Source organism: Lissotriton helveticus, chromosome 1_1 (assembly GCF_964261635.1).
Source record: "Lissotriton helveticus chromosome 1_1, aLisHel1.1, whole genome shotgun sequence".
In the NCBI taxonomy this organism is placed as follows: domain Eukaryota; kingdom Metazoa; phylum Chordata; class Amphibia; order Caudata; family Salamandridae; genus Lissotriton; species Lissotriton helveticus.
In genome coordinates this window covers 1,767,114,530-1,767,140,254 of record NC_136057.1, presented here as the reverse complement: position 1 = coordinate 1,767,140,254, position 25,725 = coordinate 1,767,114,530, and the positions used below count along the sequence as shown (strand labels likewise).

The 25,725-nt window shown below is 44.2% G+C and overlaps 1 protein-coding gene across 1 annotated transcript in view; it reads right to left on the bottom strand.

Annotated features, from left to right (window-relative positions):
- Positions 1 to 25,725, bottom strand: part of LOC144752100 (complement C3-like) — a 1,799,539-nt gene that overhangs the window by 1,373,407 nt on the left and 400,407 nt on the right. The window contains exon 10 of the mRNA XM_078640046.1: positions 12,174 to 12,289. Within this exon, the coding sequence (XP_078496172.1) occupies positions 12,174 to 12,289 (116 nt within the window). The remainder of the gene's footprint in view (positions 1 to 12,173; positions 12,290 to 25,725) is intronic.

Sequence of the window (25,725 nt, the reverse complement as noted above, 5' to 3'; positions counted from 1 at the left end):
ACCTGACTGCAGGAGGTTAGCAGTCTAGTTGTTAGCTACTCAGCTACCCTTGCATTTGGTGGGAAAGCCTGGCACCCAGGGTGCTCTACTCCTCCCCCTGAGCCAGTTAGAACTAGTTCGCCTGTCTGAGGTGGGTTAGCGGTCTAGTTGTCTGGTACCCAGCAATCACAGCATTTGGAGGTACCTTCTAGAAGCTTCCAGCCTTTCTGGGATAGGGAGAGCAGTAGAGATGTGATGTGCAGAGACAGAGCTGGGACAGGAATGTGAGGGGACCTGCTGTGAGGGGATACCGCCACTTGGGCCTGTGTGCTGGGCCCTGCACCCATTTAGGACCCCCCTACTGTCCCCAGGGCTTGTGAAGCCCCACTTCAGGAGTTCAGGCTGCCGTGTGGGAGGAGGGCCACGCTGCAGTGGGGATGGTGAAAGCCTACCACCCTGCTTTGATGATGCCCCCACTACCTGCTGACCTGGCCCAGTAGTGCCTACTGCTCTGTCCCCCGGGCCCCTGAGGAAGGAGGGCCCCCCTAGGTCCCTGGAGCTGCAGGGACCCTGTGCTACGCAAGCGTTGAGCAAAGAAGCGCCCAGAAGGGAAGGAGCATCTGGGACCCAGGAGGTGAGGAGTGTTACCCTGGGCCTGCTGCTGGGACTGTCCGCCCCCCTTTCGCTGTGCTCCTGGACGTGCTGGGCCTGGAGGAGGCGCTACGTGCCATAGCGCTATAATCCTGGAAACGCTGTGCTGCAGAAGCCCTGGGTAGTCCTGAAGTGCCTGAACTGTACTGCCTGCTGTGTGTGCCTGCAAAGCGCCACTTCAACCAAGCGCTGGACTGTTGGAAGGGCTGCCTGGCCCTGGATAAGTGCTGCCTGCTAAGTGCTGTGATCTAGAAGCGCTGTATGAGGAGCTGGGCTGAGTAGAAGTGCTGTGTGGTGGCTAGCGCTGCGCATTTGGAAGAGGCTGATTTTGTGTTCGTAAGCGCTACCGCGCCAGATCCTGCCGCCTCTCAGCCTTGTAAATAGGGCAGGAGCCTACCCCACCTCTGCTCAGGGAGCAGTGTCTGCGTCTGTCTGGTGAGGCCTCGAGGCACATTGTCGGTGCCTGCCTCCCACCCTACTGCCCAGGAAGCCCGGAGCGAAGAGCAGAAGCGTGGAAACATTGCCAAGAGCCCGGTGAGTGTGGGGCTCAAACAGACTGTGTTGGGGGGTGTATCGGGGCATACTGTCGAAGCTCAACCCCCGGTGCCAGCATTCCGTAGTGAACTGCCGCCCCCAGGAACAGTATTGTTCTCCAGGTGCCCCGCCTGGCAGCGGGCACCTGCAACGTTGGGCCAGTAGACCCAGGACAGTGACTTGGAGGGGTGGTCCCCGGGTGGTTCAGGGACGTAGGTTGTGCCTGCAGTAGTGAGTTGCCTGATTCCAGGCCAATAGGGGAAGTCAGACTATGGAAGTTTAGCTGCAGATGGTCCTGCCTCATGTGTGATACCACTGTTGAGGGGGGGGGAATGCCGGTCTTGGGTGCCTAGTGTTTTTATGTCACCGGGAAGCGCTTTTGAGCCCCTATTCGGTTAAGGCTGGGTGCTTAGGTCCCTGTGTCCCTACTCAGGCTTAGTTGAGCCCATGTGGATGTGTGCTCTGCCATTCTTATGAGCACCGTGATTCCTGCCCAAGGATAAGGCTCCTGCCTGATGCCCAGAGGTCCCTCTACTGAGGTTGTAGGCCCGATGTCAATGTTATGCACCCATTGTTTCTTTTCTTGCAGGAGGTGCTAAGGCCAGGCCGGCTGTGTTATACCTAGTGTTATGCCCACTGTTGATATGTTCTGTGCCAAGGGTATGTGCCCCAGGTTGGGCGTGATTATGCCAGCCTAGGCCTGATATTACATTTGCATGTCTATGCCAGTTGTTAAGGCCAGGTGCCGCCTGTTTCTTTCCACAGGAGGTGCGGATGCAGGCCCTGCTGGGTGTTTATGCTTAATGTTGTATTTTACCCTTACAGCTTACTTCTAGGCGAGGCCAAGGATAAAGGCCAGAGTTTGCCCTGCGGGATCGCCCTTGGGCTTCATTAGTATTTCTTTCTTTCCCTCACGTAGTCTACTAAGGATTCATGCTCATGCCCACACGTTTCTTTATTTCAGCCATGGACTCACGGACTTAACCATTTTTCCCTTGTAAATAATCCCCTTGATACACTTTGCTCTGGCGCCAGTTGGCGCCCTGTTAGGATTACCACTGTTATGGTGCTTTACTTTCGCAGGTTGGAGATAATACAGAACTTATTCTTTTTCCAACTCGAACTGGTGTCGTGTCTCTTTTGTGGTGTGCCTGGTGTGTCGTATGTGGGTACTGCGTGAATGCTTTACACATGTCCTCTGAAGTTTGACGTGCCTGCTCTGCTCCATGCTACCCCCTGCAGAATTGGAAACCCCATTTCTGACAGCAGGCATGCCAAGTGTGCTGATGATGACTCCGATGTTTCTGGCATTTGTTTTGGCTAAGTCTTGGCGGAGTTCGCAGAATTCTGCTACGCAGAACTCTGCGCAGTGACAAAATACTCTACCGTGATACGTGGAGTTCCGCAAGCGGCGGAGTGCATTAGGGTCACGTCGTTCACTGTGATTGTCAGCGCCGGGTGTTTGTCACATGCTGGAAAATTATCAGGAATGGCACCATGCGCAGCACAAGAAGGTGCTGCCTTCTTTCTGCTGCTCTGGTAGATTTTCTAACCGAGCGTCAGGTTTCTCAACGCGTATGGAAAGTTGCCCAATGCGATCGTCGGGAGCACACACGACCACTCGCATTGAGAAATCTGACTGCCCGCATAGAGAAATCTCGCTGGGAGGTTGATTTTCCTCTCTTGCGCTCACCAACTTGACATAGACAAGCACGAGCGAGGAAAAAAACTCCCCTCCGCGGGTTTTTCAGAACTCTGTGAGCTCTATGGAATGCGGAGTGCAGAAAACTCTACAAACTCCACAAGCGGAGTGAAGTTTACTGACCAGTGTTAGTTTTGGGTGTGGACGTGGATTCAAGTTCAGCAGGCCACCAGTTGTAGTCTGATTGTGAGGTATTCTTGCCAAAGATCACTACTTCTATCTTATCAGTTTTGAGCTTGAGACTGTTGGCTTTCATCCAGTTAGTGACTTCTGTCACGTTGACGGTGACCTTGTTACTTGTGTTAGGGGTCTTGTGATAGGGAAATCTGCCTCAACTGAGAAGATAAACCCTATTCATTGGCTGTAGCTTGTTCAAGCATGAAGGATAACATTTCCCACATTGTGTTAACCCTCTCAATAATTAATTTATTATATTATATCTGGGGACGAAACAGACCACGCACTAAACATTGTGGCGAACTGCAGTGTGCCAAGGAGTGGCATTAGTGCTAGCTCCTGCATTATACCACAATCATCTGGAGTGAGATTATGAATCAAATCACCACATCCCGTTGAAGTCAACTCTTCAACTCCAAAGACAAAATCGAATTAAACATGAAACCAACAAACAAGTTGAGGAAATCCTACATCAACTTAAATACCAAGGGGTAATTGAAAATTGCACCTCATTCATGAATAATCCCTTGTTTCCCATAATAATACTGGATGATTCATGGAGTCTAGTATTAGATTACAGACATCTGAACTCATCTACTTGCACATTCGCAGTGCGAATGCACACAGTGCAGTATTAAGGAATACATTATGCAAAAAAAATACAAAACAACACTAGATATCTCAAATGTTTTTTTTGCTAAAATATAGCACCTGGAAGTAGATATTTGACAGCATTCTCAGCGCTAGGTTCACAGAGGCAATTTTGTTGATTGCCCTGGGAGTAGAAGATTAGTTCTGTGCTGTTTTCAGTCAGAGTAACGGATTTACTTCAAAATTTGGATGAGGCGGCATTGTACTACATTGATGGTATATATCTAAATGGCAATGAATTAATGGAACACTTGGACAGGGTGGACCACATAGTTCTGGGGTTTGCTCACATAAGCTACACGTTTTATTTAATAAAATCGAAAACTGTCCATCTCAATGTCCTTTTTTGTAGGATATGAGTTGTCTTGTGAAGGCAAAAGCCTGGCGACCAATTTTTTTGAAAAATGTACATTGCTCCAACCTCCAGTGACTCTGAAAAGACTGCAATCCATTTTAGGATTTTATAATTTTGACATTTTATGACTTGAAAAGATCTGACTTCTCAAGCAACACTGGACACAGGAACACACTAACATTTTGTTTTGCATACAAGTTAATATTATAGTTTACAAACACTTAAACTCCGCAAATCTGGTGATCTGCATAGTCGCTGGACAATCTTGGTGCACATATATAACATTCAACGAAGGTGATGTGGTACAAAAAGCATACAAATCGTATTTATACACAAACATGGAAATGCGTTTTGCACCTACTGAGAAAATTCTCACAGTGATACAGACTGCTATAGTGAGAGAGAGAGCATTAGCACAGGATAAATGCATAATTGTTGTAACCCTGGCGTCGAACTTGAGGCCATCACCAAAGCAAGCGTTCCAAATGCCAAAGCTTTACATCCACAATGGATGCAGTGGGCTACCTATCTCACTACAACTGATGTAGACTACAGACTTGACTCTATATTACAAACGCAAGCACTTATGAACATGAATATCTTCTGCCATAATGAAATAATGCCTCTAGGTGAATATGAATATATCACTTACACTGATGTGTCTGCCCAGCCTGTCGTAGGGACAAAACACCAATATTTCACCACATGCACAATAGTAAAGGGCGCATGCATGATGGAAAGGTCCATCATGAAAAAATGTATACTTAGTCCCTTGGAAACTGCACAGCACAACTCGCAAGGCCTTGATAATGGCATTGGAGAATACAGATCATGGATTCCCCACACTTACAGGGTGTGATTCGTATTATTGTGTCCAGTCATATAATTAATATAATCACTATTGGGGCCAAAATGGATTTTAAAAATCTAAGGGTTGCACAATCAAGCACGAAATGCTTTGGGAACAAGTTGCAAAGCTGAAAGATTGCTTGCCACAGGCTCATGTAATACACACATTGAGTCACCAATGTGTTGGTATTCATGTTAAAGGGAATTCCATGGCTGATGAATCCGCTAAAGCAATAGTTCTTACTGCTGCAGTTGCTGCAATCACTCGCTCTGGTACAAAAATAGACAGAGACATTATGGTGGCTATGAATGTTGCGCACAACAACACACACCTGCCGAAAGGCTTTCCACTCAAGTACTCCTTCAAGTTAGATGCACAGAACATAACATATTCTCACATTCCAGGTTTGGGGGATAGAGCCATACCTAACACAGATGACAAAATAGGGTTAATACTAGCTGGACACGAGGTATGGGTTCAGCACACAGAGAGCACTAGTACAGTGCTATTGATGGCCTAGCCTTACTAAGCAGACCAAGAACTTTGTCCTGAAATGTGACATCTGCCGTCATATGAAGACCTCACCTGCTGCACGTCCACCACAGCCACCTAAATTGATTTTAAACAAGCCTCTTACTTGTGTCTATTTGGATCAATGAGGCTCCATAAAATCTGACGGTGGCAGTTAATTCATGCTCCAGATCCTGTAAGTATGGTCACATCGGTCGACTGATGCCCAAACTGTTATCAGAGACCTGCGAGTCTTCATCGGGACTTACACAATTGGCACACTACATTCCCACCGAGGTCATTTGTTTAGCTCTTGGGTTTACAAAGAGGCCATGGGAAGTTTGGGTGTACCCCTCCCCCAATAATCCTGAGGGAAATTAGGTAGCTGAGAGAAAAAAAACATAGCTTAATGCAGTCTTTAACAGGAAGGTTACTAGGCTGAGGTCGCAGTTGGGTCCATCACTCATATGTGGTCCAGAGGGCACTTATATATATTGCAGAACAGTCCTCGGTGGTCCGACTCCATATAAAATCCTGTTCAGGGTGAGATTGTTGGCCCCAGACCTCGATAATGTCAGTACAGTGGCAGCAGACACATCGTTTGATATCAATCAATCAATCAATCTGGGAAATTATAAGTGCACTACTCACCTGTGAGGGTCTCAAGGCGCCATGGGCGGGGGGGAGGGGTAATCAGCAGGCCTGTTTCAGTAGATGAACCAGGTCTTCAGAGCCTTCCAGAAGGTGTTCAGGGATGGCGTCGTTTGATGTTGGCGGGGAGCTTGTTCCAGGTCTTGGCCGCAATGTAGGAGAAAGAGCTTCCCCCTGCTTTGGCTCTGTGGATGGGCTGGGTTTTGACGAGGAGGAGATTGGTGGAGCGGAGGTTTCATTTGGGTATGTTGAGGGTTATTCTGTTGTTGAGGTGTTGGGGTCAGTGTTGTGTAGGCATTTGTAGGTGTAGGTGAGTATCTTGAAGGTGACTCTTTTCTCGACAGGGAGCAAGTGGAGCTTGCGCAGGTGGTGGCTGATGTGATCCTACTGAGGGATCCTGAGGACGAGTCTTGTGGCGGTGTTCTGTATAGTCTGGAGCATGCGGAGTAGGCACTTGTTGATGCCGGCTTAGAGGGGGTTCCCGTAGTCCAGCCTGCTGGTGATGAGTGTGTGGGTGACTGTCTTCCTTGCCTTGGGGGGTCCATTTGAAGGTCTTACAGAGGATGCAGAGGGTGTTGAAGCAGCTGGAGGTGATGGCGTTTACATGTCGATTCATGGAGAGGGAGGAGTTGAATACAATGCTGAGATTTTTGCAGTGATCTGTGGGGGTTGGTGGGCTGCCAAGGGCGGTGGGCCACCAGGTGTTGTTTCATGCCAAGGGGGTGGTTCCGAGGATACGGATTTCTGTTTTCTCCGAGTTGAGTTTTAGGCAGCTATTGCTCATCCAGGCTGCGACGTCCTGCATTCCTTCCTGGAAGTTGAGTCTGGTGGTGGTGGGGTCCTTGGTGAGGGAGAAGATGAGCTGGGTGTCATCGGCATAGGAGACTATGCTGAGGCCATGCTGGTGGATGATGGGGGCGAGGAGGGCAAAAAGCAATTGGCTGATTTGTAGGAAATAAATGAATTCTGGGATGAACAATGCAAAGTCCAAGCAAAATGCACCACCACTGATGAAGTGAAGGTTGTCCCAGCAAGACCCGGAAGTGTCCAGAAGTATGGAGATATGTTCAGAGAGACAATTGTGGACAAAAAGGAGTTTACGCGGTCATACAGAGGGCCTGCACCTGTTCTGGCAGTCGAAGGTACAAGAACTGTACTTCTTGCGCCCCTTGCCGCTTAAAGAGACAAAAGATTTGATCAAATGACATTATGTGACCGATTCTCAACAGTAAGCCACGTGAGCTCCTGGGTAGCCACTGTTCTCTTCTCCCTACCACACCAGAAGTTCAGATGGTAGCTTTGATACCTAAAGAAGATGCCTCTCTACAAAGAAAAAAAGTAAACAAAAATGAAGTATTGCTTCTCCCTGTTGCAAAAACAACCACTGTAAAATCAACTAGTACAGAAATGTTGCAAAAACAACCACTGTAAAATCAACTAGTACAGAAATGCACATTTCAAATCAACAACGCAAAGACAATAAGTTCTATGTTAATATGCCCCAGATTGAGTCATCTCCTGGTTCTACAAAACCAGCTGAGCTCCCAAATATAGACCAACTGGCATCTGACTACTTTGTGGACTATGACTACTTCTCATCGGATTCAACTGAAAATGAAACACAGCTACCGCCACCTCTTCCATTCAAGCTATAAGTGTGTGCTCTCTATCCTTAGCTGAAAAAGACATAATTTGTTACTTCCTGGTTACATTTTCACATTACAATTGGGTTACTATTCCTGGTCCTCAGTCTGGATTAGTTTGGTGACTGACTTTTTTCCTACTTCTAAATGGACATTATCTCCCAGAAGGCTGCGCAGTACAACTTGTGAACTTGGTATTGAAACCACATGCATCATCCCACATTAAAGAATGAGACCTGACCATGGTGAATATTACAGTGGTTCAAATTCCCAAAGGAACAGTGTGGGACAGGGTATTGTAAGATGTATATGGTCCTACTGAATTTTTAACAAATTCCGTATTTGTTTAAAAAATCTTTGAATGATTTAATCACCACTAGTACTAGTTTTGATGACTGGGACATTGATACAGTCAATTATTTGCCAACAAATCTGGAGCAATCAACTGTATTGTCTTTTGATGAGATGTATTACGATGCGTCTGATTCCTGTGATATATTCTGTTATCAACATTATGGCCACCACTTATTGCATAAAGCTAGTATCCCACGTGCCATTTCTAATTTCACCCAATGGGAAAACTGCCCAACACCAAACAAAAGGTATTTCAAAAACATTTGCACATAACTTTGCTTATTTATCTGGTTCTGACACAACAGAGTGGTCTACACTGAGGGGTAGCCGTTCCTAAGGTCTCAGGAAAGTAGCAACCAAGCTATGGTTGGTAGAGAGGAATAGTAACTAGTGGTAAGTCCTGCTTTTTTGGTCCTGATGAAGCACCTATGGATCCCTTATGGACCAACAAAGAGCGCGAAACACGTTGATCTATTTTTGTGTGGTTAATTCACTCTTGCACTGATTGTGAGAGCAGCGGCTAGTTACACATCCACCCTCTTTATTTTTTTCTGAGAGGAGCTCCAGGACCCACAACTATTTTTAACCTTACAATTTGGACACCCGAATAAACAATGGTTCTAGGTACCGCTTGGTAATTTTAATTCACCCACTCACTTACCTCCCTAGACCCACATGCACAACTGTGGCATCTCCTTAAAAGATGCCTGCTAAAGAGCCCCCTCGCAGGGCTGTTGGGGAACTGCAGCGCGACCCCCATGAGGAGCAACCCTCGATGATGAAGCATGATACTTGCAAGGGTGTGTGAGGGCACGATATCCAAAAGGAAGGATTCCCTTGTCACTATTTATAACCCAACCCTCTTTAAGACTGACCACTTGTTACTATTCCTCTCTACCAACCATGGTATGGTTGCGACTTTCCTGAGACCTTAGGAACAGCTCCCCCCCATTGTATACCACGTTGTTCTTTGGGAGCACAGGTACTGGACCTTCTTCCTTTCCAAATAGCTCCGGATCCCCAACTCTTTTTGTGTTTAGATCTGACACAACAGACACAGCCTTATATTTTCATATGTTTATACCTACATCTGCAAATAAAATTATGCTAACAAACACCAAACTGATATACTCTGCTTCTTTTCTTTCCCAGTTGTCTGTACAGGGTTTTGACTTTTGGAAAGCCACAATAGATATGAAGACTGTTGGGGGACAGAAGATTGACAGGTTCAGGGAACTGAGGCATTGTTTAGAGCATGCCTAATACCACACCAAATGATTTTCCTGGACAAAACTGTGCAACAAACATCATGACTTGGAATGACCAAGATAATAGACTTACACACACCACGAGTTCCCACATTTTCCATTTTGAAAATTGACAACACATTACAAGCTATAGTGAGGATACACTAGATGCCATGATACTTAACTGCTCGTACAATTCATCATACCCCAATTGGAAGGGATGGTTGGTTTGGCCTTCAAACACTAAAGGGTGTCTGTTCAGATTCCTGGGTAGCATCGAAGGGTTTAAGATCAATAGATTTGACCAACAATATGTACAATCTGAACACTCATTGGTGACATTATTCAGCGTTGGGAAGTTATGTATTGATAGGCTAAAGACCCTGACACTGTCTCAGGTGAAATAGCACTTTCCCCTTCTGGCTGATGACCTGGATTTCAGGGACTTCTTCCTAGGTCCCCCGGAACCCAAGTCAAAAGAAGCTGCTCAGAGGCTACGCGAGTTTGATGGGGTCAATTTAGAAAAGGTTTTGGCAGTGGTTGACAATGACATGGCCAAATTCTCCTCCAGGATATATTTATTGGGCAACATAGTATATTTTTCGATTGATATAATAAAGCAAGGCATGTCTATTCTAGAACATGGACAGTCACAACTTCTGCCGATTGTGTTATTAAGCTGGATGCTTCAAACCTTATGCTCTGGCCACGTCTGGCATTATATTAACTGCACCAATCTGCTTTCTTCATACAATCAAACTGAAAGACAGATATTAATGGCACGGAGAGATGCAGGGTATACCTTGTTGCACATTGAAAATTTAGACTACTTACCTTTCATCGTTGTTGAGACACCGTCCTCAGATTGGAAAATCTATTGATATATCACCCTACCAGTCCCAACATTCCAGTTCCAATATTGTCAAGAACATCACCAGGTAGGCAGATATAAAGTGTTAGGGGAAGGGTTTGTGCATGAATACTGGGAATTACCTTTCAAGTTTAGATGCAGGAATGGGGATTCTGAAGGTTTTCTCAGCATTTCCAACTGTGAAAATGCTTTGAGCGGGTCCTTAGAATGCAAATATATTTCTCTTCACTGGGCTTGTAATGCATCGGTTGCGAATGTATCCTGTTATCAGAATCAAGCTGCTGTGATTCGTCCAGTTTTCAGGTTACTCTCTAATGGAAGTTATTTGATTATGAATGATCAAGGATGCTGTTGAATGGAACCAGGCATTGCTTACCTGGTGATGGTTAATTCCATAGTTGCACACAAGTACTGTTTCTCCCTGTCCGTACTGTTAGGGAGGCAACGCTTTGACCTTCGATAAATGTTTCCAACGCATGCTTTGATTCTCTGAGCAAACTGACAGTCATGCTTTTTCAAAAAGATATGACCTTAACATCCTCCAAAGAGACATTTGATCTCCAGATTACGAGATCTTCGTCCAAAATACAGACACTTCTTGATACTAACTACCTACTACATGTTGGGAAGCTGGTCCACCATATCTTTAATATGTCTGATACAAAGAAAGTAGCACACTGTTTTAAATGGATTGGCTCTGGATTTGTTAGTACCAGTGACAGCTCCTATGCTAAGGCGGAGGAGCGTTGACCCACTTCTGTAAAGCAGTGAAATAAAGACCAAATACAATGATAATAACGCAAGTTTATTGTCATTGTACTTGTTACTGCTGTGCAACATTGTGGGACGGGCGGGGCTGCTCTACTCTCAGAGCTGGGAAGAGTGGTTAGCCCACTCCAAGTGCACAATTACTGTTTGGCCGGGCTTCTGGGGCCGTCCAAAACAGTCATGTGGACTTAAAATGTTCTACACGCAGCCTGCATTACAGCCTGCAAGGAAAACATGCCCAGGTCACCATTCCCTGGCTTAGTGCCGATCCACGGTGCTCAGACCAATCACAACGCTGCTTCTAAGGAAGGGAGCCTGGCAGCTTTCTGTTTTGGCGCTGGAGACTAGGACAATGAGCAGGAGAGTGGCGAGAAGGTACGTTTGAAAAAAATATATATATTTTACATCACCTCCCCCTCTGGTCCACCCTGCCATTTCCGATCCGTGCCGGATGCTACTGGTTAGTGCTTTTCAGACAGTTTTTGGAATAATCCTATCATTTATACACTCCATGCTGACAGGCGTTTTTGAAGGTATCCCACTTGTCCTGCTACTTGTGGCACGGTTTGTTATTTTATTTGTTCTCCTCCACAATGGATGTCCCAGTTCGAAATGGTATAAAGACAGCCCGGCCTGTGCAATTATCCCAAAATTGCTTGGCACTGAAGTACACAGATAGTGGAGTCAAGTGAATGTGTTGTTCATTTTATAGACATTTTCAGGTAAATCCATTAAAAGAGTACTAGAGTTATTCTAGCTTCGTTTAGTTTAGCCTGAAATTTAACAATATCGATTTGCTCATCTAATAATGGTTTGCAATGGGAATCCAAAATCCTTGAGTTAATGATATCTTGATCCATGAAAGAGTTAAAGTTTTACTGATGATATCACAAACAACATATATAATTACTTGAACAACAATAGTAGGTTCATCAAACATATTTCTATATTAGTTGGAAGGACAGCAGGTTGCCAACAATATATGACTGCCTATGTCTTCATCTGGACATGCATTTGGTTTTATATTACAGTGATGTACACTCATCATGATATTTCTTTACTATAATCAAGTTGCATGAGTTGGTTTTAGTACTAAATCTATGATTCTTAATGTTTGTGATTTTGGATCACTGGTAATAACATAGGAAAACACACGAAAAGACAAAGAGTGATTGCCAGTTGTATCACATGATGATTGAAGGATGCACGTTAAATCAAGTTGTGTCTTACTGAGAACTGGAAGGGCACCCCTGGTTTGAAATAGCGTGGTGTCTGAGTGCTCCGTATTCGGTATGGAGACTCAACAATTTGGATGCCCGATCTTTCCGCTTGCACCATGTCACCACCTCAAAAAAAGAAAAAAAAGAAGAGATGTTCACTTTTTCGCAATGTACAATCTTTTTCATATTTATCAGGACAAACTCATCTAAAATGCTTTCTACAGCCCATATTACTTTTCATTAAAGACCAGCATTATTTCTTTGTATACCTTCAGTATTCATGAATACATTTAAGTGAATCTCTTTAAGGCCACTGCTTGTGTACAGTCCAACATGTCAATAGCATTAATAGAGCCTTTATAACATTTCTAAAATGCCACATGGTCTTTGGTTGTATTCTTGGATCATTCTACAATGACTAGAGGTGTCTGTGAACTGTTGTGAAAGCTGCAGACATCTTCTGGTGAAATGTTCCTGGGGCGATGGTAGAGCACTGGAGGTTCTACGCGAAGACTGATTGAGCGAATCTTTCCAAAGGTTGCGCCTATTGAAGTCTGGGTGAAGTGGTGTTGACCTGCGAAACGACTCCATGTGACCAATATTGCTGTGTTCTTGCAGCACCATGCGTGCCATAAGCTTACACCCATGGCAAGCACGCTTGCTCCCATCTGAACCCGATTGGAGCCAAAAGCCCATTTATTATGAACACAATAGTCTTAAACACAAAGCAGCTGCTGCTGTGCTTCCTGCACCTCTCCCTCTTCCACTGACATTCTTCTTCTTACATTGCCCTTGATGAAGCAACTTGGAGCGCTGAACCTAAGGTAGGCTATGTCAATGCACAGTCTTAGTAAACATGATGTGGAACTCCTCAACAACATCCTATATGAGCAGCTTAACAAAAATGTTTGTATGAGAGACTCACCACCATTCTACGACTAGCAATAAAATCTCAGAAGCAGTAGGGAAAGGCCTCTCCATTTTTAGAGCCGATTAACCGGAAGAAGACAAGAAGGGGTGTAAGATGCTCATTTGCTTCACCAATCAATTAACAATCTGGTATACCTGGGGCTAGTACGCTTCTTCTTAGAGTTTTCCCTGTCCTAGTTTTGCTCTAACAAATCTTTCAGCCTACTGCTCCCTGGCTTCAACTTTGACTTTCACGGCGTTTTTGGTGAATAAGCCACTTTCTAGGTTACTTTCTCTTTTGTCTTGCTTATCTTTGGACATCATAACTTCTAACTGGCTGCATCCTCTGCCCATTGCCGATTCCAATACAGCCTTAAATCTCAAGTAATGGCTGCCAGGACCTACTCACTCTAAGGTTTACACACTAACCTTCCTTGGGCAGAGGTTGGGGTCTTTGAGAGCCTCTCAATCCTGTGGCATGATTCAACCACACTTTCTGTAAGAATCACTACTCTACTACACAGGAAGCCTTGATCAAACTTTAAGACAGCTTTCCAGCGTAACACTTTTACCCAGAAATGGCCCTAGAATAGCCCACTGATTCCGTCTGTGACCTTTATGCAGCTAACTGCAGTGTTGTCGCCTTGTCGGAAAAATGGTGGCGCCATTACAGGAAAGACTTAGAAAATGCGGTGCCAAACAAGACCTCTCGCTATGCTAAGACTTTAGCTCCCCAAGGTGAGCACCGGTGGTGCAGGAACTTCACCTATAAGTCCGTGCGTCAACCTACAGAATACACATTTTACAAACAGATACATATTTGTTACACCAAGAGCTTAGAGATATATGTACTTTCCATCCCTGTATCACTCACTCTCAAGAGGTCTGCAATGCTTTAACTTTAACATTGTGCCACCTGTTGGTTTTAATTTTATTTCTTTAATTGTAATTTTGTAAACCTTTTTAATTGTGTCTTGAATGTTTTTTATGTATTCCCCTTGTGAGTTTAATGTGTAAATGTATAATTTTTTTTTTTTTAAACTGACAATCAATAAATACCAGAAGCTGAACTGACTTGCAGGCTACCCTCCATTCTTAATTTTTAAGTTTTAAGTATTGATTGCCTAGGTTGTTTTTTGTCAAATGTTTACTTTTCCCTGACCTAGGAATCATATTATTCTTGTTCTCAGGGGGTCCTTGTTAAATATACGTCGGTTAACTTCTTTCTGACACAGGAATATTGTGAGCATTTGTTGTTCCAACAAAGACTTTAACTCCTTTATCTTCACCCTGCTTACACCCCATGTCTCCCTTGCTCTGTTTCACCCACCATCATTTGACTGAATCCTGACTGCTAGAAGGAAATCTAGATCCTCTCACTAAAAACTCAAGGATTCCTGTCATGTTTTAGGTATTTGCCAGGGATGTATTCTCCTCTCTAAGAAACTAAGGGGCAGATTTACAAGCCCCTTGCGACATTATTGCACTGCTGTTGCGTCACTTTTTTGATGCAAAGGCAGTGTAAATAATGCGGACAATTTACAAAGTGATGCATCTAGGGAGATGCATCACGTTGTAGAGCCCTGCGACACATTATACCTGCGTCAGGTATAATGTATGCAGGGTGGGCGTTCCCACGTAGGAAAGCTTGTAAAAGTGACGCAGTGAAATCTACAAGATTTCATTGCATCACTTCTAGGATGTCTCTGCGTCAAAACCTTACGCCTGCTTGAAGCAGGCGTAAGGAGTTACGCAGTGTAGTGGGACTAGGATTCAAAATGCATTGCTGTAGGTGCGTCGTGCTTGCAACACAACTTCAGCAATGAGTGACTTTTGCCCCAAATGATGCGTCAGAATTTCTGACACATCTGTCAAACCTTGCGCCATGGTGTGTCATATTGTAAATACGGCGCATCCATGGTGGCGCAAGGGTTTCTCATGGTGGTGCAGGGAAAGTGATGCATCTCTACAGATGCGTCACTCTCTTGTAAATCTGCCCCTAAATACATATTGGTGTATAATTGGTGCAGTAATAATTACAAGCTTTTGTGTGCTAAAGGAAAAATAATTATCAGAAAAATTTCACTGAAAAAAGAACTGTACATATAGAAGCACAATGCATTCTCTAATTTTTTAAATGATGGAGTAAAAATGTATTAAATGTTTCCTTTAACATCATAATAATATTTATTCAGTTTTTACAACGAAAACCATAACAGCAATGATTATTGAATACAATAAATTAATACAAATCTGAAACTTAAATATCGAGCAACAGTCTCCAGTTTACGGTGCCTTTTTAAAGGAAGCATTGGAAAAGCCAATAGGTCTCACTTTTGGCTTTGGCAATGTGTTTTTGCCATTTTGTACACCAGTGCAGCTGTTCAGCATGGCTAAAAGTGAGTGGCGTGGAGTGTCCTAGAGTGGAGTAGGGTGAGTAGAGTGTCATAGTGTTTGAGTAGAGTAGAGTAGAGTTCAGTGATTCAGTGGCAGTGAGTGTCGTAGAGTGCAGTGTCATAGAGTAGAGTAGCGTACAGTGGTGGTGTAGAGTGGCATGGAGTGGGTGGAATAGGGTGCAGTGGGTTGGGGTGGATTTGATAGAGCAAGATTTCGCATCGCGACTTGCTCGACTCAAGAACCTCGAATCTGTTGTAACCCTATAAACAAATTGTACGTTTTACTAAATCTCCGTTATCTTTGATATGCGTGTGTATTAGTGAAGCTTGCCTATGTGTTCTACTAATACGAATAACCCTTGTACCTAAAATGGCCGCTGCTTGAATTTTCGCTTCTGCGCATGCGTTAGTCACACTCACGTGACTTTACGTAATTGCAGTTTGGAGGGAAAGGGTGCGCATGCGTAATAGCCAGAAGATGGCTGCTTTTAGTGAAAACGAGGTGAAGCTCGTGCTGTTGCTCATCGTGTCGTTATGTGTAGCACTTACCCTTAATCGCATAGCATATTATTGTAATGATAAACCTGAAGTACGAAATCACGATATGTAGTACATTCATTTATTTCTATGTTTTAATTTGTTTTCGCTTACTTTTCATGTATCCTCGTCACAGAGGGGTGATGGGGGTTTGTGCGTCCATCTTGGAGTACCGTACTGCGCAGGACCAAAAGTGGCGAGGTGGCATTGAAACCAAGCCAAGAGAAGGTTGCTGCCAAGACGTGCCTGGGAAGATGCACCCACACCCAGCCAGAGAAATCAAATTGTTTTACATTATTAACAATGTATTCTTCCCCATTGTATTCCGTGCGACTTCTCATGGGAACCCCAATCTTGCTAGGCGGTACCCAAACATGTAAATAGGGCCTTAGAAAAGTCTGTTCTGATTGGTGTGTTAACCCATCCTACCTTAGGACCAATCGAAATTGGGGATTCTTACACTTTGCAACATTGAGGGGTGGTACACTGACCCGAAAACAGTATAACTAGCCTGGGTTCAGCTAGAGAAATTGTCCGACTTGTCTGAATAGCTGACCTGTCACTGACCCAACGCACTCAATAGGTGACTGAATATACAGAGCGCTGCGGAGCACTCTGTCCGAATTTGACCATAGACTAAGGTTTTACTAAACCTTAAGTGCTGGCGGAGCACTTTGCTGGGGAGTTCGCTGACCCAATCGGGGTCCTGACTGATAGCTGCAGAGAGGGTGGAGCGCAGGCGTTGCTTCCAAACTGCGGGTGCTGGTCGTATCCTGGTGGTCCTGTCCTGATCCTAATCTGGGTTTCCTGTCCTGTCCTGGGGTGTCCATTCTGCACCTGCTGTCCCATTGAGGGTTATCCTTCCTTGAGGGTTTTCCTGTCCTTAACTGACCCGTGGCCAGGGTTGGTTTTCACACCAGTCTAGGTAAATATCGTTCTGAAACTCCTAAAACTGCACCTTTCTATTTTCCTGTCTTTGCTTCAATAAAGACATACCTTTGCATATGATAATTTTCCATGCCTTCCGCAACTATTGCATATCATAAAAGTCATTTGCATTTAATTTCATAGCGTGTTCCTATGTTACCCTACCTTTTAGAAATCATTTTCTCCATTACAGTTTGCAATTTCCTGATGTGGTCTCTAATCTTCTCTCATAAAGCTGACTAAAGTAACTTTGATTTATAGCGTGCTTCACTTTTGCTCATTCTATAGCTGTTTAGGATTCCAGAGTTCCCAGTTATGTTCATGAAGTATACCCAATAGCTTAATTTTACTTATGCATAAGTTTGCCCATTCAGAAATGTTTATTCTTGCATTACAAAATTACTCCACTTAGTGTGTTCCCTGTCTCACTATTACTTAGAAAACCTAAATGATTGCCCTTACACTGTTCCTTTATGGTTATATGCTTTTTGTTATCTTGATTATTGACTGTCATTTAACTGTAAGCCTAATGCTCTATGAAAACGAAATCTAGATAAATCTTTTAAAACTTCCAGTTGTCCGTGATAGAAAATCAAAGTTTATATGTTGGGTTTGTATTTCTTCTGCCTTTCCTTTTACAGCTAGCTCCCTGACCCATCGTGGTCATAGGTACCCGTAACAGTGGTGGTAAGTCGGGTACACTGGAAATAGTAGAAAGGGACTCACGATTATTGGTAGTAGATTGTAAGGGCATCTGATCAATGTAAATGGTGAATTGAAGTATATGGGCCCGAGACCGAAGTGGTGAAAATATTGGTCGGGTGACCTGCGATCTCTATCAGTAATTTTCTGGTAGCAGAGGATGGTTAGGGAATAGTTAAAGGTTAGGTAGGACTAGTTAGACTAACTAAGTTGGATACTGCTAGGTAGGAAACCTTATTTGCTGCTACGAGAATAGGTACTTCAGGTGATCTGATCACTCACTTGGAATGCTTGTTTTGAAAAATTATGAAATGTTTTAAAATCATTATTCTTGTTATTATATTGTTATATGTATTAATCCATTCGTTTGTTAAACGTTTTCTGTGTTGTCGGAATCCCCGGGGAATGGAATAGTGAATGGTGAATAGAATCCATTTGCTCTGAGGTCACTGGCTTACAAGGAAAGTTGGTGCAGGTTAGGCAGAACTGGAAGCACTAACTAGGGTTTTTTCTGAATGCATGTTTGAATAAATGTTAGCAACGAAGTTCATTGGCAACATTCCTATTGTGGCATAACGTAGTAAGGGTCACATCGGAAGAGTAGCGGGTTCATCGGAGCTTGGGTGAAAGCAAAGGGGTTCGCTGGTGAAACCTTACACTTGGATATATCCCAGAAAAGTGGATGAGTCTAGGGAAGTAACAGGTTCTCTAATGCTTGAGTGAAGGGTAGGCAGAAGAGATCTATCCGTAGTGAGTGAAAAGTAAATGGAAGTAGTTTACTTGCAGTGAAACAAATTCTTTCCTGTCTAGACACTTGAGCACAGTGGCGAATGTGTGTTCGTTGTGAAATAACCAAGCACTAAGCACTTTAGAAAGAAAGAAAGTTTCCGTTACCTTGTAAAGGAGGGAGTCAGTCGCGAAGCAGCTCTGACGTCACTCTGTGCCGCGCTGGGATTGGTAGACGCAGCGGGCTGGTAGCGGAGCTGAAATTGTGAAGGAGGGGTGAGTGCCGAAGCGTGAGAACTGTCTCGCGAAGAGGCCGCGCACCCATTGGTCGAGATTATTTGAATTCGTGCATTTCATTGGACGCACGAAAGTAAGAGACGCATTTAGATTGGAAGAAATTTTGTAAACAAAGAAGTTGCTTGAAGGAAATTATATGTGGCATACGTACAGACCGCATACTAGACCAGATCCAAGGCATTTCGGATTTGAGAACGATCAGTGGAAAGGTCATAACACTAGCATTATGTACGGAAATAAGAGGAAGTTGTCACTTGTGAACAAAGTCAAGAAATATTTCAAAAAGGACAAGCCGATTAAAACTAGAGAAGGTGTTGTCATTCCGCCACCGAATACTCCCGCATCTTTCATGATGTTCGATAAAGGGTACCACTCGTGTGTATGGTTGGAAAATTGGGCAGAATACACGAAAGATGACGGAGTATTGGCTTTTCCGTTAGAAGGTACATTTAACGGCAGGATTCTATTCAATTTGAGAACCCGAATGAATGATTTACATCCCAGACCTAGACTAACCCAGTACGAAGCACTGGAGGAATGGGAAATCGAGGTTTTTGAAAGGGATAAGCCCCGAATGGATAAAGGGTTAACAAAATTTTATCCGAAATTAAAACAAGAGACCTGAGACAAAAAGATGAAACAGTGGAGACAGAATATGATTGTAGAGGGACTGTTTCCAATGATGCCAGCGTGTGGTCCTCCCGGGGGGGAGAAGAGGACAGAAAAGTGCAAACATTGGGTGCCCATTGGAGAATCAGATGATGAATTGTTAGATGACATGTTTATAAGGAGTCCACCACCTTATAATGAAGGGCGCCGACCTTCTAGCGAAGGGGATATTTCCCGAAGACCTCCTCCCCAGGAGGAGGCCAGCTCCGCGAGTATAGGAGGGGGTTACCAAATACCTCCCTATACCGAGAGTCTAGGACCCGTAGATACAAGAGACATCTACCCCAGAATGTTAGCTAGTGGGGAGACAGGATATTCACGTGAGCGAGATTTTTGTTCTCGACCTCCCTAACGAGGTGAGGCAAGACCCTCTAGTTCAGGAATGCCGTCCTTACCACCACAGTGTGAGGAAGGACCCAGATCCCTAGGGACAGGAAGTTTGTTCCCAAGACAAAATTATGGTGAAGGACCGAGTGAGACACATCCCACTGCCCCGAGTTATGCTCCCACTCTAACCCCGCAGGTGATACATGACAAATCCTTAGATAGGTTATTAGAAGAAAAGGAGCGAGAAGCTCTAGCAAAGCAAAGAACTGAGATAATTCAGAAAATCTCCCAGTTAAATACAAGTCCTGAAGCCTTGACAATCCCAGTAACTATCGGACCAGTGGTTCCGTTGTATGGGGACCGTCAAGGGAGTCCGAAAACTCCAGTCATTACTCCAGTTATAGCACCACCGAGACCAGAACCCTTAATTGTAGATGACCAGACAAGTGAATGCGAGTCTGAGGTATCGCTACTGGATCTACCTATTAGAAACACAGGAAAGAGGATGCAGAAAAGACATAACCCTTTCAACGCGAGGGAGATTCAGATGGAATCGACTTCGGGTACCAAGAGTGTCACGTTGGTGACTCCTGAAGAAATCGAAAGATGGAGTCAAGAATTAGATAAACAAACTCCACCAACGAAACCTTTAGATCTCTATAAATTGAGAGTAGAAATAGAAGAATTAATGGCAGGAAACGTAGGATTAGACAGATTAAATACCTACTCTGAAGAAGAGATGCTGTTTATTTGCAAAAGTCTCACCCGAAATACCTGAGTACTTCATGAAAAATTGACAGACACCGCTGCTAGCATGGGAATAGATATCTCAAAATCGAAACCTTTACAGAAACCATACAGAGCAGATTTCTCAGACAAAGATTTGGAAAACCTGAATGTGTCCGGGAAAAAGGCACAGGTCAAGGAATTATTGACAGTGTTGCAGAAATGGGGAGATGTAGAGAGATGGAAAGCGAGATGGGCAAAGAAAAAAGATGAGGCCAGGTCTAAGCAAGTAACTCCCGAATTCGTTCTAAGGGAAGCTGACAAACCAGAACAGTTATTCCCAATGCGCGAAGTGCCAGGTGGAAAATATGTACATGTTCCATGGTCCAGACAGGATATTGTGTCCTTTAGACACCAACTAACAAGTAGCATTAAGTCGAAAACCCTTTTAAGTGAGGGTTGGATGAATGCGTGTGCTGATGGCAAAATCAATCACGGGGCACCTTCAAGCTAGTTACAGTGTTCCCATCAGAGTTCCATCCTGTACCGCCCTACATCATTTGGGAAGGCCACCATAAGTACACAAGGAGAGACCCAATGTACGATTTGGCGCAGCGTAAGCCTGGTGGAAATCAGTAACCCAATGAACTTTATATAACAGGTAGGAGTCAGGATGTAACTAGTAAGCAGTGCTAAATAATAAAGAAAATAAAGAATTTTTCAAAAAAGTGGTGATTTAAAAAGGGGTGGAAGAAGGAAAAATGAATTTATTAGCAACCTTCTACTCCCACTATCTAAAAACAGTGCAAAAGGTAGTGTCAGCAAATAACTACCTAGACAGTTTACATGGTCATGGTCGACATGTTTCTGCAGCTTTACCTGTGCCCCGGGGTCACTTACTGCTTCGTCAGGACCTATGATGCTACTGCTTAATTAGTGCATGATAAACAAGGAAACTTTAAATCAATATAATGTCACCTTCGATTCTCCTGATGAGAGGACCGTTGGATTTCACAAACCAGCACACACATAGAAAGAAAAAGAGAGAACACGCCTGTTAGCAAATCTCTCTGGCGAGGCTGAGATTATATACAATGTCTCGCTTTCAATGGTGAATAATCCATTACATTTAACACTTATCTTGTTATATCAGATATTCACAAAAGAGCCAAATTACCACTCGTGTAAAAAAACACACTCACCCAATATTATGGAGAATGTTGCCCCACGTCACCCGGCACTAGCTCAGGTACTACGGAGCCCCGCTCTGTGTAAACAACAAACACACAAAATGAACCGATTAAAGGAAGTACTGTCGGGCCAAGGCAAGCCACTCGACATACCATGGTTCTTAAAGGCGCTAATTTTTGTCTCATAACTCACCTATCCGTCGGTACTCCAGACGTCCAACTGGGCTGTCTGTGGGAGGTACCGACGGCCTAAGTAAGCTTGCTTTTATAAGCATCAATGTACATACCGAGTAGTGGACGCCGCGCTCATGGCTGGAAGCGTCGTCCGTCCATTTCCGGGTATTCAGAGGTGTGTCCCAATTGGTCGGCGCGGCGCGATGACGCAACTGCGTCGCAATCGGACCTCTGGGCAATGTGGTTCTCATTAAGCCCGTTTATGATCGTGATAACGGACTACTCACTCACAATTCTTCTATACAGGAGTGTTCTATTTTTTGAAGTCGGATGGCAGCGTTACACCACATATTGTAGTGCCCAACTAGCGAAATTTAGAGAAATCTTTTGAACAATTTCTAAGCGTCTTGTGATCAATCTTGACAGGGGCGCCAAATGCATCTTGCATCCGACGCTCTGTTTTCCGCTGTGCAGATCTCTTTCCCAGGTGAATCTCAGTGTCATATTAACATTTTTGGAAAAACATGGAAAGACATAGCGAGGTCTTCCGTGGGATGTCCATACGTGATCGCGCCACTCATGCGCTGCATCGTCTGATTGGTGTACAACAAGCTAATTAAAACGTGTGAACAAAGAACACAGTGCCGCATCTCTTAGTATGCGGGATAAATGAGCAAACTGGTCCTGCTCAAGATGTCTCTCTGTAGAGAACACCTTCCTCTAGTATCATTTACTCTGTTCTTGCTGGAACAGAAAACACTACAGATAAGGTCATATCCGATGTCAGTGAGTGATAACGCCCCTATGGCATCATGTCATCATATAGGTATGGTTCTGAAAACACACTACAAATAAGTCACATAGCACTAATGACAGTGGGAAGATTCATTGGTAATGTTACAGAGGTACATCTCTTAGGGCATATAACACATAAATGTCACAGCACTGATTATCAAGTGCATCTAACTTCAGAGTGACATCCAAGGAATATCTTCGTTCAATCCTTGCTTGTCTGTCCCCAATTTGTATACCCATCTCTGTTCACGCCGGAACAGGAAACTTTTAATGTCCGTGATGTGGGTTGGTATCAAAGGTTGCTCTATCACAGTCCAATGCAGATCGGCCGGAGTGTGTTTGGTTAGTAAAAAATGGTTCGTCAGTCTGGTCGACTGTCTAGAGCACCGAATGGAGCTTTTATGTTCACAAATGCGTGTCTTAATTTTGCGAGTTGTCATGCCCACATATCTCTTATTGCATGGGCAGCTGATTAAGTACACCAAGTTGGAGCTGTTACAATTTGTAAATCTTCGCTGCTCCCACGGTCTCCCAGTCCCTATGTCAATAGTCTGTGATCTGATTGTGTTCGGACAGGCTGCGCAGTTCCCACAGGGATGGTGTCCTGTGGCCGCAGGCATGTCCCACAGTGTGCCCAGAGCTCGTGGTAATTCCCCTTTGGGGCGCGTATGGACCAGTTTGTCCTTTAAATTCTGCCCTCTTTTGAAGGCGAACAGTGGATCTGGGATAGCGCAGCCTGTCCGAACACAATCAGATCACAGACTATTGACATAGGGACTGGGAGACCGTGGGAGCAGCGAAGATTTACAAAATTGTAATAGCTCCAACTTGGTGTACTTAATCAGCTGCCCATGCAATAAGAGATATGTGGGCATGACAACTCGCAAAATTAAGACACGCATTTGTGAACATAAAAGCTCCATTCGGTGCTCTAGACAGTCGACCAGACTGACGAACCATTTTTTCTAACCAAACACACTCCGGCCGATCTGCATTGGACTGTGATAGAGCAACCTTTGATACCAACCCACATTACGGACATTAAAAGTTTCCTGTTCCGGCGTGAACAGAGATGGGTATACAAATTGGGGACAGACAAGCAAGGATTGAACGAAGATATTCCTTGGATGTCACTCTGAAGTTAGATGCACTTGATAATCAGTGCTGTGACATTTATGTGTTATATGCCCTAAGAGATGTACCTCTGTAACATTACCAATGAATCTTCCCACTGTCATTAGTGCTATGTGACTTATTTGTAGTGTGTTTTCAGAACCATACCTATATGATGACATGATGCCATAGGGGCGTTATCACTCACTGACATCGGATATGACCTTATCTGTAGTGTTTTCTGTTCCAGCAAGAACAGAGTAAATGATACTAGAGGAAGGTGTTCTCTACAGAGAGACATCTTGAGCAGGACCAGTTTGCTCATTTATCCCGCGTACTAAGAGATGCGGCACTGTGTTCTTTGTTCACACGTTTTAATTAGCTTGTTGTACACCAATCAGACGATGCAGCGCATGAGTGGCGCGATCACGTATGGACATCCCACGGAAGACCTCGCTATGTCTTTCCATGTTTTTCCAAAAATGTTAATATGACACTGAGATTCACCTGGGAAAGAGATCTGCACAGCGGAAAACAGAGCGTCGGATGCAAGATGCATTTGGCGCCCCTGTCAAGATTGATCACAAGACGCTTAGAAATTGTTCAAAAGATTTCTCTAAATTTCGCTAGTTGGGCACTACAATATGTGGTGTAACGCTGCCATCCGACTTCAAAAAATAGAACACTCCTGTATAGAAGAATTGTGAGTGAGTAGTCCGTTATCACGATCATAAACGGGCTTTATGAGAACCACATTGCCCAGAGGTCCGAGCTCGACGCAGTTGCGTCATCGCGCCGCGCCGACCAATTGGGACACACCTCTGAATACCTGGAAATGGACGGACGACGCTTCCAGCCATGAGCGCGGCGTCCACTACTCGGTATGTACATTGATGCTTATAAAAGCAAGCTTACTTAGGCCGTCGGTACCTCCCACAGACAGCCCAGTTGGACGTCTGGAGTACCGACGGATAGGTGAGTTATGAGACAAAAATTAGCGCCTTTAAGAACCATGGTATGTCGAGTGGCTTGCCTTGGCCCGACAGTACTTCCTTTAATCGGTTCATTTTGTGTGTTTGTTGTTTACACAGAGCGGGGCTCCGTAGTACCTGAGCTAGTGCCAGGTGAGGTGGGGCAACATTCTCCATAATATTGGGTGAGTGTGTTTTTTTACACGAGTGGTAATTTGGCTCTTTTGTGAATATCTGATATAACAAGATAAGTGTTAAATGTAATGGATTATTCACCATTGAAAGCGAGACATTGTATATAATCTCAGCCTCGCCAGAGAGATTTGCTAACATGCGTGTTCTCTCTTTTTCTTTCTATGTGTGTGCTGGTTTGTGAAATCCAACGGTCCTCTCATCAGGAGAATCGAAGGTGACATTATATTGATTTAAAGTTTCCTTGTTTATCACGCACTAATTAAGCAGTAGCATCATAGGTCCTGACGAAGCAGTAAGTGACTCCGGGGCACAGGTAAAGCTGCAGAAACATGTCGACCATGACCATGTAAACTGTCTAGGTAGTTATTTGCTGACACTACCTTTTGCACTGTTTTTAGATAGTGGGAGTAGAAGGTTGCTAATAAATTCATTTTTCCTTCTTCCACCCCTTTTTAAATCACCACTTTTTTGAAAAATTCTTCATTTTCTTTATTATTTAGCACTGCTTACTAGTTACATCCTGACTCCTACCTGTTATATAAAGTTCATTGGGTTACTGATTTCCACCAGGCTTACGCTGCGCCAAATCGTACATTGGGTCTCTCCTTGTGTACTTATGGTGGCCTTCCCAAATGATGTAGGGCGGTACAGGATGGAACTCTGATGGGAACACTGTAACTAGCTTGAAGGTGCCCCGTGATTGATTTTGTCATCAGCACACGCATTCATCCAACCCTCACTTAAAAGGGTTTTCGACTTAATGCTACTTGTTAGTTGGTGTCTAGTACTCTTGAGGGACGTAGCATTTTGGTCGGTAAATTTCCCTCTGACCCCCCCCTAGTGAAGTTTATTGTGTCCTTTACCAATGACTTCCCGAAATTACGAGAGAAACCCGTGGATTGGTACAG